This window comes from Oncorhynchus kisutch, linkage group LG9 (assembly GCF_002021735.2).
Source record: "Oncorhynchus kisutch isolate 150728-3 linkage group LG9, Okis_V2, whole genome shotgun sequence".
NCBI classification, from domain to species: domain Eukaryota; kingdom Metazoa; phylum Chordata; class Actinopteri; order Salmoniformes; family Salmonidae; genus Oncorhynchus; species Oncorhynchus kisutch.
The window spans coordinates 32325972-32345884 of record NC_034182.2 but is presented as its reverse complement, the minus strand read 5'-3'; the positions used below and the strand labels follow the sequence as shown (position 1 = coordinate 32345884).

Sequence of the window (19913 nt, the reverse complement as noted above, 5' to 3'; positions counted from 1 at the left end):
ATTTAGACAGAGATGACCAATTGAGGAGAGAACTCAATATCCAACATGCATTATAGATAGCCTACTGCAGTAGCCTGGATACATGTAGACATCCACTATGCATTACCAATTGTGAGCCGCCCTATAGGACTCCCAATCATGGCCGGTTGTGACACAGCCTGGAATTGTACCAGGGTCTGAAGTGACGCTCAGCCTCAGCACTGAGATGCAGTGCCTTAGACCTCTGCGCCACTCGGGAGCCCAGCATTTCTTTTGAAAGTTTACACAAACACTGGTATATTTAAAGCTATTGTGTAGGCTATAGTTAAAGAAATACACTTTTAATAAAATACAAATATATGTTATTGGAATTACTCAAAAGAGTCTGCAAAACCTAAATGGGTATCTTGTGTACTGGTGACTCTTTACACCAACCACTCCTATCACTGCAACGAAATACACGGTATATGGGATACTCTCAGCTAAAGTGGGGTGGGAAATAGTCAGTACTGTCTCTACTAACCAAATATGGTTAGTTTTGGAGTGTGTCGTTCTCTGTCCCCTCTATAGCGCCGGATTAGTGCTTGTTGAGGTCGGTTCAGTTTCAGTGCAATTATTATTATTTATTTTTTTATGAAATGTATTATGAAATAATGACCGTACAATGATTTTGGGGCTTTTTAATGGAAATTCCAAAGCCAAAAATAGTGAACATTGAATTACCAAAACAATGAAAATGTTCCATTGTCTCTGTCAGGTCCACATTGGATAGACATCAAAAGAAAAATAGGAAATTACTATGAAATAATAAAATATTTCAGTTGTGTATATTACTTTTTATTTGATAACTATTATTTTTCATTCCTTAAAGGTTCACCCATTTTGAATGTTGTATTGTTTTTGTGCTTCTCTGAGTGATATTCTGTCAATTCCCTCTGTCATTTCATGTTTTCCTGTGTATCTGAGTTATTGGCATTAAAGCAGGCAGAAATCCGTCCGATATGACGTAGCACCGTGATAAACTCGCTCTCACCACACTGGAAGTTAATAGGAATACGACTTTTAGATCGTGAAAACGTCTATCATACATGTCAGATTTTAATACTGGCCGATGTCATAAATCGTGAGGATGTCTTCTCTCGAATGAGCCATTGATCATTTGCGATATTCCTACCTTGATAAATATTTCATTTAACGGAGGGTCTAGCACATTTTTCCTATTTGCCTGCCTCTTTAGTCCAGGGTGCATTGCATGGTTCCATTGCCCGAGACATTATAAAAATGAGATAGGAATTCAAAGAATGAAGGAACATATAACGCCCTCATTGCACAAAAGTATTGCTAATGTTGGGTTTTTGAGTTTGTGCCCAATAGACTCTCATACACTCCTTGAAGGAGAGCTCTCCTGGTCCCAGAATCGCCCAGAATGCACAGCGTGGCCCATTGACGAAGCATGGGAAACGTAACCCATCTCCTCAACCGTTAAGAATGTTAGACTCGGTGAGGTTCATCGATCTGCGGGTTGAACATGGTGAGATTGCAGACTCCTAAATTGATAGTGCAGTTTGTTTAGGCGATTTTACAGCTAACTAACTATGTTTATGTTACATGCTGATATTGCCTTTTGGTATTATTGTGTTAAGCTACGTTTGCTAGCTTGCAGACCAGTCCTTAGAGAGAACCTTGCATTGTGGACATTGTAGTGGACTTTGGAGTCGACTGGAGCTGCAACAGATTTCCACAAGGATTTTCCATGTCGCTACCAACTTTAAAACGCCAAAATGAATTTGCTCACAAAAAATATTTTCACATATTAGTGCTATTTAACACTGTAAATTAAAGGAATGAGTGGTTTTGGGTGGATTTTTCCTTTAAAGTAATCATCTCATCTCTGCCCAGGCAGTAGCAGTAACCCAATGTGCTCCCCATACTATACTTACTGTCCTTAGTCATCCTATTTAGCTAGCCTGCCTAAGTATGCTGCACAGCTGTCTGACAAAATCATTTGACTAGTTCTTCAAAGTAGATAAGGTAGATGTTCATGAACTGTCTCTGTCTATCTCGCCCTTGTGTTGTGTACATTCCTGTCTCATGTGGTCTGTGTATCTAACCTAAGGTACAGGCTTAAAAGTGTAGGCCTTTCCATCCAGCGATCTGTATATAATGAAGAGGTGCTCATGTCTATGCCCTAACAATGGTAGTTGTTGTCCCAACGGCGGGAAGGCAGGCAGGAGACAAGCTTAAATCCAAAATAAGCCCACAGAAACACATTGAGTTTATTTTGGACAGATTTTGGCAAGCGTGAAACCTCTCGCATCGCCTCTTCCTCTCTGAGCCGGAACAAACTGGTGCAATGGATTATGCTCATTGTAATTAATTATCAATTTTTTTTGCGCTGAACTAGGTTGAATATTTGCTTAATGAAAATTACATCTCCCTTCAGACCAGTGTTCCTCAAAGTTCTTGATTTTATTTCTCTATAAAGAAACGGCTAGTAGAGACCCTACGGAGTATTTCCCACCCTACTTTAGCTGAGACAGGTAGAAAACGTATCTCGCTACAAGCCAATATGTATCCCATGTACAGTCTATTACAGTGTATTGCATTGGGGGCTACGGAGGGGGTGGAGTGAAAAGCCAGCAGAAGGCCGTGCGACACAGTCCCTCTCCAAAGCTAACCATACTTGGTTAGTAGAGACCCTACTGAGTATTTTTCACCGGACTTTAGCTGAGATAGATACAAAAGTTCTCTCTACAGCCCAACATTCAAATGAAATGTTATTAGTCACATGCGCCGAATACAACACCTTACAGTGAAATGCTTACTTACGAGCCCCTAACCAAAAATGCAGTAAAAAAAAAAATATGGATAAGAAGAAGAAATAACAGTAACAAGTAATTAAAGAGCAGCAGTAAAAATAACAATTGCAAGACTATATACAGAGGGGGGGGGGGGGGGGGGGGTGTACCTGTACAGAGTCAATGTGCGGGGGCACCGGTTAGTTGAGGTAATATGTACAGTTGAAGTCGGAAGTTCACATACACCTTAGCCGAATATATTTAAACTCGGTTTTCACTATTCCTGACATTTAATCCTAGTAAGAATTCCCTGTCTTAGGTCAGTTAGGATCACCACTTTATTTTAAGAATGTGTAATGTCAGAATAATAGTAGAGAGTGATTTATTTCAGCTTTTATTTATTTCATCACATTCCCAGTGGGTCAGAAGTTTACATACACTCAATTAGTATTTGGTAGCATTGCCTTGAAATTGTTTAACTTGGCTCAAACATTTTGGGTAGCCTTCCACAAGCTTCCCACAATAAGTTGGGTGAATTTTGGCCCATTCCTCCTGACAAAGCTGGTGTAACTGAGTCAGGTTTGTAGGCCTCATTGCTCGCACACACTACCAGTTCTGCCCACAAATGTTCTATAGGATTGAGGTCAGGGCTTTGTGATGGCCACTCCAATACCTTGACTTTGTTGTCCTTAAGCCATTTTGCAACAACTTTGGAAGTATGCTTGGGGTCATTGTCCATTTGGAAGACCCATTTGTGACCAAGCTTTAACTTCCTGACTGATGTCTTGAGATGATATTTCAATATATCCACATAATTTTCCTCTCTCATGATGCCATCTATTTTGTGAAGTGCACCAGTCCCTCCTGCAGCAAAGCACCCCCACAACATGATGCTGCCACCCTCGTGCTTCACGGTTGGGATGGTGTTCTTTTTCGGCTTGCAAGCATCCCCCTTTTCCTCCATATATAACAGTGGTCATTATGGCCAAAGAGTTACATTTTTGTTTCATCAGACCAGAGGACATTTCTCCGAAAGTACAATCTTTGTCCCCATGTACAGTTCCAAACCGTAGTCTGGCTTTTGATTGGCGGTTGTGGCGCAGTTGCTTCTTCCTTGCTGAGCGGCATTTCAGGTCATGTCGACATAGGACTCCAGCATCTTCACAAGGTCCTTTGCTGTTCTGGGATTGATTTGCACTTTTCGCACCAAAGAACACGCGTTCTCCTTCCTGAGCGGTATGACGGCTGCTTGGTCCCATGGTGTTTATACTTGTGTACTATTGTTTGTACAGATGAACGCGGTACCTTCAGGCATTTGGAAATTCTTCCCAAGGATGAACTAGACTTGTGGAGGTCTACAATGTTTTTTCTGATGTCTTGGCAGATTTATTTTTATTTTCCCATGATGTCAAGCAAAGAGGCGCTGAGTTTAAAGTTAGGCCTTGAAATACATCCATAGGTACACCTCCAATTGACTCAAATGATGTCAATTAGCCTATCAGAAGCATCTAAAGCCATGACATTTTCTGGAATTTTCCAAGCTGTTTAAAGGCACAGTCAACTTAGTGTATTTAAACTTCTGACCCACTGCAATTGTGATACAGTGAATTATAAGCAAAATAATCTTTGTGTAAACAATTGTTGGGAAAATTACTTGTCATTGTAACGGGTGTCGTCGTCAGATGAGGAAAAATCAGACCAAAGCACAGCGTGGTAAGTGTTTATGACTTTTATTGAACTGAACACTGAACAAAATAACAATGTGCAAAAACGAAACCGAAACAGTCCTGTCAGGTGCAGAAAACACTAAGCAGAAAACAACTACCCACAAAACATAGGTGGGAAAAAGATACCTAAGTATGGTTCCCAATCAGAGACAATGATAGTCAGCTGTCCCTGATTGAGAACCATACCCGGCCAAAACAAAGAAATACTCAACATAGAATGCCCACCCAAATCACACCCTGACCAAACCAAAATAGAGACATAAAAAGCTCTTGTGTGACTGTCATGCACAAAGTAGATGTCCTAACCGACTTTCCAAAACTATAGTTTGTTAACAAGAAATTTGTGGAGTGGTTGAAAAATGAGTTTTAATGACTCCAACCTAAGTGTATGTAAACTTCTGACTTCAACCTTACATGTAGGTAGAGTTATTAAAGTGACTATGCATAGACGATAACAGTGGTGTAAAAGAGGGGGAGAGGGTAGCCATTTGAGTAGGTGTTCAGGAGTCTTATGGCTTGGGGGTAAAAGCTGTTTAGAAGCCTCTTAGGACTTAGCGCTCTGATACCGCTTTCCATGTGTCAACATTGTATTTTTTCATTATTGGTCATAAAAAATGTTTTTAAAACCATCTTTGATTTGTTTTCATAAATTACTTATTGAATTTTCTTGTTGGCACAATAAAAGTGGCCATTGATTAAAATTCAACACTGTTATCCACCTAATTTTCGAATGTTGCTATGGGTATTGCCAAACAATCGACTTCTGCTTTACTTGCCTACTGCAGCGCGCCTGTGGCAAACTTGCCAGAGTACATTATTTGAAGGAGTCAATTTATAGAGTATAAAAGTCAAGTTAACAAGTGTATGTGTAATTTTATATTTATTTCATTCAGGTTCGCTAACGTTAGCTCGACACACTAGTAGACTATTTCTGTTGTGATAATAATGTTAGTTATGTTGTCAGTTAATGACCATCCACCAAAGCAATAACTATAAAACGTTGGTGAGCAGCCACACTAGAGGACACTAACAGTTTATAGTTCTGCAGTCCTACACCTGTCAATCAACGCATCCTATTGCACGCTGCCTATTAGAAAAGTTGTAACAAGACTATTCATGAGGTCTCTCACGCACAGATACTGGTTCAGATCATTCAGTGCTATCAGCATGTGTTCATTGTCAAAAGAACAACTGCAATTTTAAGTCACATGTAGGTGTAACAGTATTGCTTCCGTTCCTCTCCTCACCCCTACCTGGGCTCGAACCAGGGATCCTCTGCACTCACAGACAACAGCCACCCTCGAAGCATCGTTACCCATCGCTCCACAAAAGCCGAGGTCCTTGCAGAGCAAAGGGGAACAACTACTTCAAGATCTCAGAGCGAGTGATGTCACCGATTGAAACGCTATAAGCGCGCACCCCGCTAACTAGCTAGCCATTTCACATCGGTTACATAGGCCTAATGAAAATGAAGTAACTTGTATTTAAATGTAACAATTCAACAGCAAACACTGTTTAGCTTGCACACATTATAGCATGTCATTGTCTCCTTGCTCAAGTGGTTTGCAAGTGATTTCCATTTTTCTAATGGTTGTCAATTCCTTTGTGTCTTCTTTTTCACTGTGCTCATCTCTGTCTATCCTCTGCAACTATTTGCAATGCATCAGTGCCGCAATGTTATCATAACCGGCCAAAAGTGATCACACCAATGCACTTTGTCTCCTCGACATTCCCTGACATGCATGTTCTATGCTGTGGGCCTGTTATACATTCAGCAAGAGCAAGCCTGCTCCTTTCCCCAGAATAGGCTATAAAAAATAAATGCCCTATAGCTTTAATTATAGCTTTTCCTGGTATTTCACGAGAAGAGTAATGGCCTATTGCAGAGAGGCTTGCATAGCCTATAGCCCAGGGGTAAGGCAACCCAGGGTTTTTCCCCCAACTAGACACCACACCTGAGCAAATTGATCAGTTCAATGATTGCCAAAATTCAACACACCTGGTCTTCCAGATCGGTTAAATCAACCAACATGAAGTCGAAGGTTACCCATCCCTGCTATAGCGTGTTGTTGTTCACGGAACAGCTAGAGGAGAGGCTAGTGAGGTGAAGTAAGATGCTAGGTATTAGGCCATTCATTATCTACAATTTTGCTAATGAATGGCCTAATATCTAGCTTCTTATGGCTTTAGGCTAAATATTTTCCTGTCAAAGTGCAAAAAAAAAAAAAAAAAGATTATGAAATGACAGATCTGTAGTGCATTCCAGCAGGCTGCAATCTATGGTCCCAGGGCATGCAAACGCCACAATTGATTAGGCCTATGTTTTTAGACGATCATTTTTATCCTTGGGCTACAACAACGTACAATGAGGATTTTTTTTTTTTATTATCAAGGGAGTACACAATTATTGTCCATAGGCCAATAATAGGCCATAAACTGCGGGGATGTAGGCTAATTTGAGTAACCTCTTAAACGTCCTATTTTGTTTCATTATGAAATAACTCCTTTCCAACTCCCCGCCCGTTCCTAATGCTGTAGTGTAGCCTATTTCACGTTCAACAAGCGAGAGTGAGCGTGCATCTCGTCCAATAGGCTATTAGTATGCTAAGGCAAATCAATCGAAATAAGTATCCAACAAGCTTTTGTAGTTTGGCTTTTCCTGGGACTCCACAAGATTTGCGGAGAGGCAGGTGACTAATTGCATAACAGAACAAAGGGGAAAAAAGTGGATCAGATAATGAAATCATAGGAAACCTAGCCTACACTATGTGCACCCCCGAAACTGCGTGTGCACTGCTCCCTCCCAGACCCTGGGTACCAGCTCGAAAATCGACCATATTGTTAAAAAATGTGAAGGACGAGAAATGGATCCTGCCTAGGCTACAACAACACAATGTAATGAAGAACGTTATTGTTTTTAAGTGCGTACAAAACTCTAGTCTAGGGTGTAAACTGCATTGAATAGCCTATGGCCTATACCATTTGAATATCCGCTCAAAAGCCTGGCGTTTTGAATGCATAAACGGCACATAGCTTGCCTGATTGGGCAACCATTTGGATCAGTTATGGGTTTGTTCATTGTAGTTTAGCCTACAATGTCCAGGAACATTAGCAGACCAGTAATATCTGGTGTATTTTTTTCAGGATATTTGGCTAACAGAAGCATGCTAATGCAGCGATTTCTAATGGCATACATATGAATTATAATAATGCGCGAGTGCGGAGGAAGTTGTATCCATAGTTTCCGCGTTTTGCTTTCGGGTTTTAAAAGCATTAGAAAATTAGAGGTGCGTTCGTAAATTCCCTCAGGAGAGCCCTCAGTGTGCTCTGGGCGTTCGTAAAATTCAGAGTTGTCAGATTGTTCAGAGCGAACAACGGCAGTCAAGCACCCAAGCTAACTGGCTAAAGTTAGCTAGCTTGCTAGCTACTTCCAGACATAAATGAGAGAACACCTCATTGCATGTTTACTGACACCGGCTATATTCAACGTCCATAAATTCATCAGTTATTCTACGCTCTGGCACACTCAGACGAGAGCGCTCTAAAATCGGAGTAGATAGCCAGAGTGAATTTACGAACACGCCCTAGGTGGATACCATGGCATTGTTGAATAATCATTTCTGATTGCCTTGAAGGGCATTCTAGACATGCATTATTTCCATATTTTTTAAATTTAACTAGGCAATTAAGTTAAGAACACATTCTTATTTACAGTGACGGCCTACCAAAAGGCCTGCGGGGACGAGGGCAGGGATTCCAAATAAATTAAATAAAGATAGAGGAGAAAACACACATCCCGGCAAGCGAGACAACACTACATAAAGAGAGACCTAAGACGACAGCACAGCATGGTAGCAACACAGCACAAAACAGGGTACAAACATTATTCGGCACAGACAGCAGCACAAAGGGCTTGAGTGTAGAGACAACAATACATCACGCAAAGCAGCCACAACTGTCAGTAAGAGTGTACATGGTTGAGTTTTGAATGAAGAGATTGAGATAAAACTGTCCAGTTTGTAGTTGCAGCTCGTTCCAGTCGCTAGCTGCCCGAACTGAAAAGAGGAGCGACCCAGGGATGTGTGTGCTTTGGGGACCTTTAACAGAATGTGACTGGCAGAACGGGTGTTGTATGTGGAGGATGAGGGCTGCAGTAGATATTTCAGATAGGGGGGAGTGAGGTCTAAAATAATTGTATAACTAAGCATCAACCAGTGGATTTAGCGACGGGTATACAGAGATGACCAGTATAGAGTGTAGTGATGTGTCCTATAAGGAGCATTGGTGGCAAATCTGATGGCCGAATTGTAAAGAACATCTAGCCGCTCGAGAGCACCCTTACCTGCCGATCTATAAATCTAGCACGGGTAGGATGGTCATCTGAATCAGGGTTAGTTTGGCAGCTGGGGTAAACGAGGAGCGATTACAATAAAGCACTGTATATTTGCATGGTAGAATTCAATGTCTATAGTTTTTTTACAAGTTTTGTTTGAGCTCATTCTGAAAGAAAAAGTCTAATTGAAAACAGTATTGCTATTGTTGAATTCGATGTTCATATTCTGATGTTCTTGTTAGCCAAACTAGCTAAATATGTTTGTTTGGTTACCATGGCAACCACTGTAGCCTAAGTTTGCTAGCTACTTCAGTGGTTGTTGAACACATTTCTAGTGGCAAATGTATAGACATGGTATTAACGAGATAATCAACGAGGGGCTCGCTTTATGCATTATCTGGAAAATAATGCAACTTTGCGGAAGGTAAATTCCAGTCTGCTTGCGCGTTCGAACACACATTCTACATAGTTCATTATTTTCCATAGAACGCATAGCCTTTTCTTGAGTATCCTTTATACATCATTTGAAGGAGCAATGCTTTGAAATGCGGGCTTTTATTTTGAAGGTTTCCTCATTATCATACGAACGTGACCTCGTTTGTGCTGCGGGCAGAATACTAGTCAGTTAGTTCTAAATACAAAGCCTAGTAGGTTGACGTTTGTTGCTCTTTCCCGTGTTGGATTGTGCATTGTTCTACTCTTGTCATTGTGGCATCCGTATCAAGGGATAGGCTACATTATGTTTATTTTATTTGGATGAATCGAGCAGGCAGCAAGTTGCTGGAGAACTGGATCGCTGAACCTGCCACTTGCGAGCCCATGATCCCGTTGACTTGAAGCGTACTGTATGTTGATGAAATTCAAGCATGTCAGGAAAACAATTTAAAGGTCATGAAGTCAGTTGCTGCATCAAATATTTTATTTTTGGATTTAACATAATATTTTGGGTAAGTGTTTTCTTATTTTTCTTATTTTTGCTATATTTGTCTCATTGTTTTTCATTGGGCAATCTTCAATCCATGTTGTTAAATTAAACAGTAGGCCCATCTAGAGGAAATGGCTTCATAAATTAAATGATAATTTGTCATTTGTTCATGCTTATTTTACGACCAATCCCTCACAAGCTAGCTAGGTCTATAATAATAGGCTGTAATAGCCGATGATAAACATTCAAATGTGATCGTTTGATATGTGAATAGCAGCAAAACCTTTTGTTTGTGTTGATATGCATTACAAGCGCTTTTTAATCTTGCTTATTTAGATTTGTTGACATACACAATAGCCTTCACATACTGTAGGCTGCTACCCAGAGCACTTTTTAATTTAAAGTCGCCTACACTCCAGTGTCCCGGGTAATCCGCTTTCTGTCCTTGTTTGTCGTGACGAACTCACGTACGTGACACGTGAGAAGCTTATTGTCCTCACATGCAAATGTATGAATAAACATGAATATGCAATATATCATCATCAGACAACATTATGTCGCATTCAATTCCCACTGCGTAAGAAAGTACACTAGGCCTGATTTGAAGGTTCTTCCCGAGCAGTGGCGGCCTGTCATTCATGGCAGGTGCAGAGCCCCACATTTGTTGTTGTTGTCTGTTTTGCATGTTATTTTGGCATTAATACGTGTCACACATCCGTTTGCATAACAAAACGAGTTAATGAAGCTTCCATACAAATATGGTTCTTCTCTTCTTTGCTTTCTTGAGTAAGGCAGCTCCAAAATGCAGGTGTTTCAGCCACATTTGATGCAGTGCTAGCTCGCTGTAGCTTATGCTTTCAGTACTAGATTAATTCTCTGACCCTTTGATTGGGGTGGACAACATGTCAGTTCATGTTGCAAGAGCTCTGATAGGTTGGAGGACGTCCTCCGGAAGTTGTCATAATACTGTGTATGTCTATGGAAGGGGGTGAGAACCAAGAGCCTCCTAGGATTTGTATTGAAGTCAATGTACCAAGAGTAGGATGGAAGCTAGATGTCCTCTAGCTACACCATGGTGCTACCCTACAGAGTGCTGTTGAGGCTACTGTAGGCCTTCATTACAAAACAGAGTGTTTTAATCAATTATTTGGTGAAATGTGAATATATTTAGAATAGTTTTATCTAAAAATTATAACTTTTTAAATGTAATTTTTAAAAAGGAATACGTTTACTGAGGAGGATGGTCCTCCCCTTCCTCCTATGAGGAGCCTCCACTGGTGTCGAGGAAATCATGCGTGTCGTAGAAAAACTAAATTAAAAAGGAATTAGTGCAGGTGCAAAAATAAGTGAACCCCAAGTTGCATTGGTTAAATCAAGTAGGTAAGTAGATTCAGGTGGGTAAATAATTGGGTACAAAATGAACCAATCAAAGGAGAGATTGTTAGGAAAGAGTTTGGGTGGGACTCTGATAAGTAGAGATAAGAAACGTGGTCAGTTTGGTGTTACCCATCCAGGTGAATACAAACCACACCATGCCGAGAGGAAAGGAGATCTCAGAGGACATCAGTCTGGGGAAGGCTATACAATCATCTCAAATGTATTTGAGCTCCATGAGTCCACTGTGAGGCAAATCATTTACAAATAGAGAGCATTTAACATGACAGCAACTCGGCTTAGAAGTGGACGCCCTTTCAAAATATCCCCAAGAGCCACAAGAACAATAGTAAATCAGGTAAAAGCCAACCCAAACATAACATCTAGAGATTTGCAGACCTCCCTTGCTGCATCTCAGGTAACTGTGTGTGCTTCAACAATAAGAACACTGAATCGAAATGCCATTAATGAGAGGGTTGCTAGGAAGAAGCCTCTGCTGTCAAAAATAACCAAAATGCCCTTCTTAACTTTGCCAGAGACCACCTTATCCCAACAGTAAAGCATGGTGGTGTGAATGTCAAGATCTGGAGCTGCTTTTCCTCCTCTGGACCTGGATGACTCCACATCATTAAAGGGAACCATGAATTCTGAGGTATACCAGGAGATTCTTGAACAGAATGTCAGGCCATCAGTAAAGGAGCTAAAGCTGGGCCGAAAATTGATCTTCCAACAAGACAATGACCCAAAGTATTGAAGCAAATCTACCAAAGAAGGGCTCAGGAGAAGGACGATTTGTGTTTTCGGTTGGCCAAGTCAAAGTCCTGACCTAAATCCAGTCTAGATGCTGTGGCAGGACCTGAAGCGGGCAGTTCATGCCAGACACCCCTCAAACTTCACACAATTGGCTGAGTTCTGTAAGGAGGAGTGGGCAAAAATCCCTCAAAACAGATGTCAGAGACTGAATACTGGCTATAGGAGACGTTTACTCCAAGTTATCGCTGCTAATGGAGGTGTCACAAGCTATTGACTGAAGGGGTTCACATATTTGTGCAAACATCAAATCTGAGTTTCTGTTAAATAAACCACTTTGGTTAAATAAACAATGAAAATATATATATATTTTTTGTTTCTGTCATTAAAGGATTTTATGTTTATTTTAATATTCTATAGCAAAATAATTACCAGCCCTGTAGGTTTCACATACTTTCAAGCAGCACTGTAAATTGTCAGTAGAAACTATGTTTGTTTAAGCAAGTCAGCCACATCAGCTTTTGTTTTAAGGCAGTAAATGAGGCTGAATGAACTGTTTCACTGCCAGACTGTTTCACTGCTCTGCTGATAGCCAGGTGTAGTGATGGTAAGGTGTTGTGACTGATGTTGGAACAGGTTTATGGCCCTAACAGTTTGTTGGCACCATTTGTCACTGTTATAGTGCAATTAATTTATTGATTTGTGTAGTGTAGTGGCTTTGCTGGCATGCATCCTAATTATAATTTTTTTGTTTGACCAACCAAGATTTACATGCTAAAATCGCCACTGATTCCAAGACAGTTTAGGTGTGTTAGTGTTAGGTGAACAATAATCTAATTGTGACTAGGCCAATTAGTGAATTGTCTCAAATCTACTGCGAAACTATAGCCTACCATTGATTGCTGGACTACGAGTGCACACTGAAAAGGGAGGATAGCTTCTAAAGCTCCAACCAATATTTCAGGGACTTCATCTCAGACACAGGAAGAGCTCATTATAGAATACCCAGTAGCTGGAAAAATGTACTAAATAAGCCTCTCAGATTCTATTGTTGTTGGAACATGTTTTCTTATTCTCATTTTGTTTAAACTTCTCTCTTAGAGAAATGCACAAGCCTGAGCTTAATAGTAATTTCTCATCTCCAGAGGGACAAAGACAATAACAATGTTGAAATATAATAACCGTATGTGCCGGATAATCTAATTTGTCTCTTCTACGTCTTTCCCTGAAGGATGGCCCTGTATGGTTTTGGACTGGGAATAGAAGACTAGAGATATTCTCCGCTTGTCCCATTCAGATGATGTCACGTCGAGGTCATGTGACTCTCTCGGGTCTCATTCTGGCTCACAGGAGTTTGGCTGAATTGATACCGACAGGCCGGTTTCCTGGTCAATTCAATGCTAATGTATTCCCATTCAACGCCCTCCATCGCCTTTGTTTCCCTCAACCCCTCCACCCCTCCCTCTGTCCACCCTCCTAAATTCTTTCCCATTCGCCATTGTCTGTTTTCAGTGCCGTTTGCCATGTCCATGACCGTGAGAGCCAGTGTTGTACTGATTTGGCCATTAGTGAGGTCTTCAGTAATGGGGCAGCAAGTGCCTGTTTAACCTTTCATGGCATGCTTAGGCCTATAAAATATGTGCTTTTAATATTTTTCGTAAAGCTGATAAACTACAGGGCTACAACTTAAATGTCTTTGGAAGGGAACTGAATGCGTCTTCCGTATTTAACCCAACCCCTCTGAATCAGAGTGGTGCGGGGGTCTGCTGTAATTGACATCCTTGTCTTCAGTGCCCTGGGAACAGTGGGTTAACTGCCTTGCTCAGGGGCAGAACGACACATTTTTACCTTGTCAGCTCGGGGATTCGATCAAGCAATCTTTCAGTTACTGGCCCAACACTCTAACCACTAGGCTACCTGCCGCCCCAGTGTACCGTGCATTGTGTAATACATATACTACCGTTCAAAAGTTTGGGGTCACTTAGAAATGTTCTTGTTTTAGAAAGAAAAGCAATTTTTTTTGTCCATTAAAATAACATCAAATTGATCAGAAATACAGTGTAGACATTGTTAATGTTGTAAATGACTATTGTATCCCGGAGTCGCATCTTCACTGTTGACGTTGAGATTGGTGTTTTGCGGGTACTATTGACAACATTAACAATGTCTACACTGTATTTCTTATCAATTCGATGTTATTTTGATGGAGAAAATTATGTGCTTTTCTTTCAAAAACAAGGACATTTCTAAGTGACCCCAAACTTTTGAACAGTAGTGTAGGTGCATATGATATCAGATTTAACTAATGGAGCTAGTGAGCTGAAGAGAGGTTGTGTCAATAATTGATTGCTTTTCAATTAGATTATGAGTGCAGTGTCAGCCTGAAACTTTCTGTCATGGCATATGCTATCTGATCCAACACCTTCTCAAAAACGTTCTCTTTGTGTAGCCACACATTCACATGATGCCCAATGTAATTCATACATTCAGTATTTCCATATATTGTGCTACCACATAGTTGAGCGCGACTTTTGACGGCAGGTAGCTTAGTGATTTTAAGGGCTTTGGGCCAGTAACCGAAAGGTCGTTGGTTAGAGTCCCTGAGTCGACTAGGTGAAACATCTGTCTGTGCCCTTGAGCAAAGCTCCTGTAAGTCGCTCAGGATAAGAGCGTTTGCTAAATGACTAAAATGTAAAGGTTGTAACTCACTGAATGCACTCAACCACTTTTTAACATGATCATTTATAACCCAAATAATGTTGTTCTTTCTGGTATTGGAAGTCAGTATTTGCATTATATAAAAGTTGTATCTACACTACATTCTATCAACATTACAGAATGTTCTCATGGAGTTGTAATGAACTGAATGTCAGTGGATAAATGAAGGCTTTGGACACAGCTATAGTAATAGAACCGTAGCCAGGAGACTGGTCCGTCTGGGACCAAAGTCTGGAGGACCTCGCAGTGTGTGGTGAAGTTCGGGGTCACATGTTGCACAATTGGAGTCTTTACAAAACAAGAACCATGGAAACCAAAGGGTTAGGGTGTAATTTGTCACTGTCATGTCAGTAGATTTAGTTAAATCTGTATGGACACAGAGGAGTGTGGGGGAAATATGGCTATAGCTTTATACAGTATGATAATCCTCCTCGTCGCTTAAATCTATCCATGTGAGTTTAGACCGAGACCCCCGAGAGTGTTGAAATAATGCTGAAATTGACATTTATCCTCTGGCCCTTGGAGATATTCTCATTTTAATCCGTTCTGATATAGTGTCTGACGGTTTTAGGATTTGTCTCGTTGTCAATCATCTCTGAAGCAATACTCTCAGTCCAACCAAGGAGTGTGAATCTGTGTAGCATAATGTATGTCTATCCCCCAAAAGCCACCCTATTCCTTACACATAGTGCACTACTTTTGACCAGAGGTCAATGAGCCCATGGTGAAAAGTAGTGCACTATATAGGGAATAGGGTGCCTTATACGGTGCCTTTTGGGACGTCTCTCTCTATGTATTGATTTGACACACATGCGTATTGGCGGACTTCTTTTCCCAATGTTTCTCCCATAGCTCAATGCTTAGTGCTTAGCTCTGTGCTCCCCAGCAGCCCAGTTAACTTCACCGGCACCCCCTCCACCAATCTAGACACTAGAGGCGTCGCCATAGAAACAGCATGAGCTTGCACTCTGACATTTGGCTCCACTGCAATATTTATGTGAGCTGTGTAAAAGACCCTCCAGAAAATGTCCGGGACATCGTCAGGTCAAGTTACCTACATTTGAATGTGTATAGGTTTTTGGAAAAGCTATCAGGTCTTGCCGCCCATTTTAATATTCAATGGAATTAAAGTGACAGTATGCATTTTCCTGTGCCAATGTCGCACTTGTCTTGTTTTCAATGGCTGAAGGGAGAATTAATTATAGAGAGGGTTATAATTCACACATGTTTTTACAAACAAATAACTAGTATTTATGTGTACTAGTCAAAGTAACCTTTAATCCATCTTTCAATGATGCAGATATAAAATATACCTTACCCTAACATGTTAGATGGTTTATTTTATTTAGGGTGTCTTCAATTATCATGGCTCTCTCTTCCCTCAACCAGGTTACCTTCAAAATGGTACCCAGTGGACCAGATCCACTTTCTCTTTTCTTTAGAGCCGCGTATGGGGCTTCAAAACATACAGTAAACGAACCATATCTAGACTACGTGATCCACAGTGTTGATAAGGTGGCTTTGATACAGCATTGAACAACCTGAGATTTAACACCATTATTCTCTTCCCAAAGTCAGTCATCATGTATAGGGTGGAAGGTAGCCTAATGGTTATGAACGTTGGGCTAGTAACCGAAAGGTCACTGGTTTGAATCCGTAAGCCGACTAAGTGAAAAATCTGCCGATGTGCCCTTGACCAAGGCACTTAACCCTAATTGCTCCTGTAAGTCGCTCTGGATAAGAGTTTCTGCTAAATGACTCAATTGTAAATATATGAAAATACAGCTTACTTTCTATTCTCACTTTTAACTCCATTGTCTCTGTCATGAAATCAAAACTAGGACTAATTACACAGTAATGATAATACTGATTGTGGTGGTGTGATGGCTTATTCTGCTCCCACTCTGTTACAGTGACATTGTGAGTGTCAGTTATTACAGTGGCATGTTTGGTATGAGCATGTCATGCAGGGTTATATGTGACCGTGAGCCAAGCTGAGATGAGGGACAGGTCCAGGTCCTCTCTGACGTCACGACAACGGATGCCTTTAGGAGTTGGCTCGTAGTCGAGGAGAAGGAACTTAGCAACCAGGTTGTTCTTAGGAATCATCTGGCAGATGAGCTGTAAAGAGGAGCAGCACACCTCTAACTTTCGATCATCCTTAGTTCGATGATCAACAATGCAAGTTCATTGCCACTTTGGAGAAGAATAACTGCAAGGTCATTACATGTAAAAGGAAGGCCCAATATTGTTGGCCAAGGTGATGGTCACATTTACTCTCCGTCAGTGGCAGGGCCCCACTAGGCAAAAACTTGTTGAATCAAAGTTGTTTCCACGTCATTTAAATAAAAATGACGGACATTGATGTAATTGTCCTCCAAAACCCAGCCTGAGTAACAGTCTGTTTGTGTTAGCATGTTTGGCTGGACAATGACAGCAATGGAGTTGGCAAGAGCACAAACTGATCTGGGACCAGTCTACCCAAAACCACCCTTATTGTCATCCGTTACATTTGCCAAAACCCCTCAGTTTACAAACACAAATATTAGGGCCTACCTGTAGTCGGTAACAGCTGGAAGAGGTTGCTTTAACTGGGACATATGTTTGAGTTACAGCTGGGGTTTCTGTGTTTGTATGAGAACATCAAGCTACCACATTTCTGTGTACCACTCCATTTGTGATTTGCGTGAATGTTTGCATGTCTGAATGTGTGCGTGTGTGTGTGTGTGTGTGTGTGTGTGTGTGTGCCGTGTATGTGTTTATTGACGGTGTGAAACCCCCAGCTAATGAGGCTTAGCTGTTTCTCGTGTTAGTACAGCCTATTGATCCAAGCCCTTGGGGTGTTCCGACCATCAGGACAAGCAGGACTGCTCATTCTGCCTCACTGGTCACAGATGTCAGTTCAACGTCTAGTTTTGATTTATATTTGGTTGAGTTGTCAACTAAATGTGAATTCAACATGAAATCAACAAAATAATTCACAATGTCATTGGATTTAGGTTAAAAGTTGTGAAAAAAAGACAATTCCCTTACATTGATGACTTAAAAAAAAAAATGTTTTCCACGTTGATTCAATGTCATAACATAGACATTTTGTTGTTGAAATGACGTGGAAAGTGTTTGCCTAGTGGGGCCCTGCGACTGACAGACAGTAAAAATGATTATCACTATGGCCATCAATATTGGGCCTTCCTTTTACATGGAATGACCTTGTATTTATTCTTATCCAGAGTGTCAATGAACTTCCATCGTTGATCATTGAACAAAGGCTGATTGAAAGTTAGAGGTGTGCTGCTCCTCTTTACAGCTCCGCTCATGTAGCCACACATCTCTTTTTGTTGTAGCACCGTCTTTGCACTCCCCCCTAGCCTCTGATCTCAGACCAGCCCTTAACCAACAGCTCTGTATTACAACCACATGAAGTGGCTCTTGGTTCAATGGCCACTCTGCCAAGGTCCTCTGTTGCTGGCTTGTAGATGCAGTAGTTTGTTCTTATCATTCAGTGACATTATAGAACAAGCAGAGTTAAACATAGCTGGCTGACATGGCCTGATCAAGACAAGCTGGAAGGGTGGAGCGCTTGGGCCTGTCCCGTTCACTTGTTGTTGTTGTTGTTTGAATTGGCCCCGGCATTGTCTGCTTCCAAATGCCCGGGCCCCCACCCCACAGCATCCTCTCAGACAGACAGGCAGAAGGATGAACAGGCAGAAAAACAGAATAGACAGACGGTCAGACAGGCAGTTAGACAGACAGGAAGGAAGATAAACAGGCAGACAGATAGGCAGGCAAATAGACAGGCAGACAGACAGGCAGATAGACAGACATGCAGACACTTCAGACCCCCCCACCCCTCAACTTACCCTGAGACAGTGGTTTTAGATGTTACCACCAAGCCTACCTTTAGTTCTGACAAACCTGGAATTTAAAGGGCTTCAACATTTTAATCCTCTTTTCTCTTTGCACAAAGCCACTTGTCCCCTGTCATATCCTCACATGGTCTCTCCAATAATTGCTATGCGGATTAGAGGTCGACCGATTAATCGGAATTTCAAGTTTTCATAACAATCGGAAATCGGTATTTTTGGGCGCCGATTTGCGGATTTTTTAATATATATATATTTTTTTATACCTTTTATTTAACTAGGCAAGTCAGTTAAGAACACATTCTTATTTTCAATGACGGCCTAGGAACGGTGTGTTAACTGCCTTGTTCAGGGGCAGAACGACAGATTTTCACCTTGTCAGCTCGGGGGCCCCAATCTTGCAACCTTACAGTTAACGAGTCCAACGCAATAACGACCTGCCTCTCTCGTTGCACTCCACAAGGAGACTGCCTGTTACGCGAATGCAGTAAGCCAAGGTAAGTTGCTAGCTAACATTAAACTTATAAAAAACAATCAATCATAATCACTAGTTAACTACACATGGTTGATGATATTACTAGATATTATCTAGCGTGTCCTGCATTGCATATAATCTGACTGAGCATACAAGTATCTAAGTATCTGACTGAGAGGTGGTAGGCAGAAGCAGACGCGTAAACATTAATTCAAACAGCACTCGTGCGCTTTGACAGCAGCTCTTCATTGTTTTGACAGTAGCTCTTCGTTGTGCGTCAAGCATTGCGCTGTTTATGACTTCAAGCTTATCAACTCCCGAGATGAGGCTTGTGTAACCGAAGTGAAATGGCTAGCTAGTTAGCGCGCACTAATTGTCATTGTGTTGCTGGTTCGAGCCCAGGGAGGAGCGAGGAGAGGGACGGAAGCTATACTGTTACACTGGCAATACTAAAGTGCCTATTAGAACATCCAATAGTCAAAGGTATATGAAATACAAATGGTATAGAGGGAAATAGTCCTATAATTCCTATAATAACTACAACCTAAAACTTCTTACCTGGGAATATTGAAGACTCATGTTAAAAGGAACCACCAGCTTTCATATGTTCTCATGTTCTGAGCAAGGAACTGAAACGTTAGCTTTCTTACATAGCACATAATGCACTTTTACTTTCTTCTCCAACACTTTGTTTTTGCATTATTTAAACCAAATTGAACATGTTTCATTATTTACTTGAGGCTAAATTGATTTTATTGATGTATTATATTAAGTTAAAATAAGTGTTCATTCAGTACTGTTGTAATTGTCATTATTACAAAATAAATTTTTTAAACCGGCCGATTAATCGGTATCGGCTTTTTTGGTCCTCCAATAATCGGTATCAGAATCAGTGCTGAAAAATCATAATCGGTCGATTATGGCAGACACCTCAGCTTGAATGTCGGCTCACCACTTCATGGCCCACCTCA

At 41.0% G+C, this 19913-nt stretch overlaps 1 protein-coding gene and 1 long non-coding RNA gene across 2 annotated transcripts in view; both read left to right on the top strand.

Moving 5' to 3' along the window:
- Positions 1-9126: 9126 nt before the first annotated feature.
- The window catches only part of LOC109897049 (tetraspanin-5), a 31651-nt gene continuing 20864 nt past the window's right edge, over positions 9127-19913 (top strand). The window contains exon 1 of the mRNA XM_020491567.2: positions 9127-9784. Coding sequence (XP_020347156.1) covers positions 9704-9784 — 81 coding nt within the window. The 5' untranslated portion in view covers positions 9127-9703. The remainder of the gene's footprint in view (positions 9785-19913) is intronic.
- On the top strand, positions 10991-15350 carry LOC116375303 (uncharacterized). Its single transcript, XR_004211065.1, has 2 exons — positions 10991-11494; positions 11673-15350. It is a non-coding gene; the product is annotated as an uncharacterized LOC116375303 (long non-coding RNA).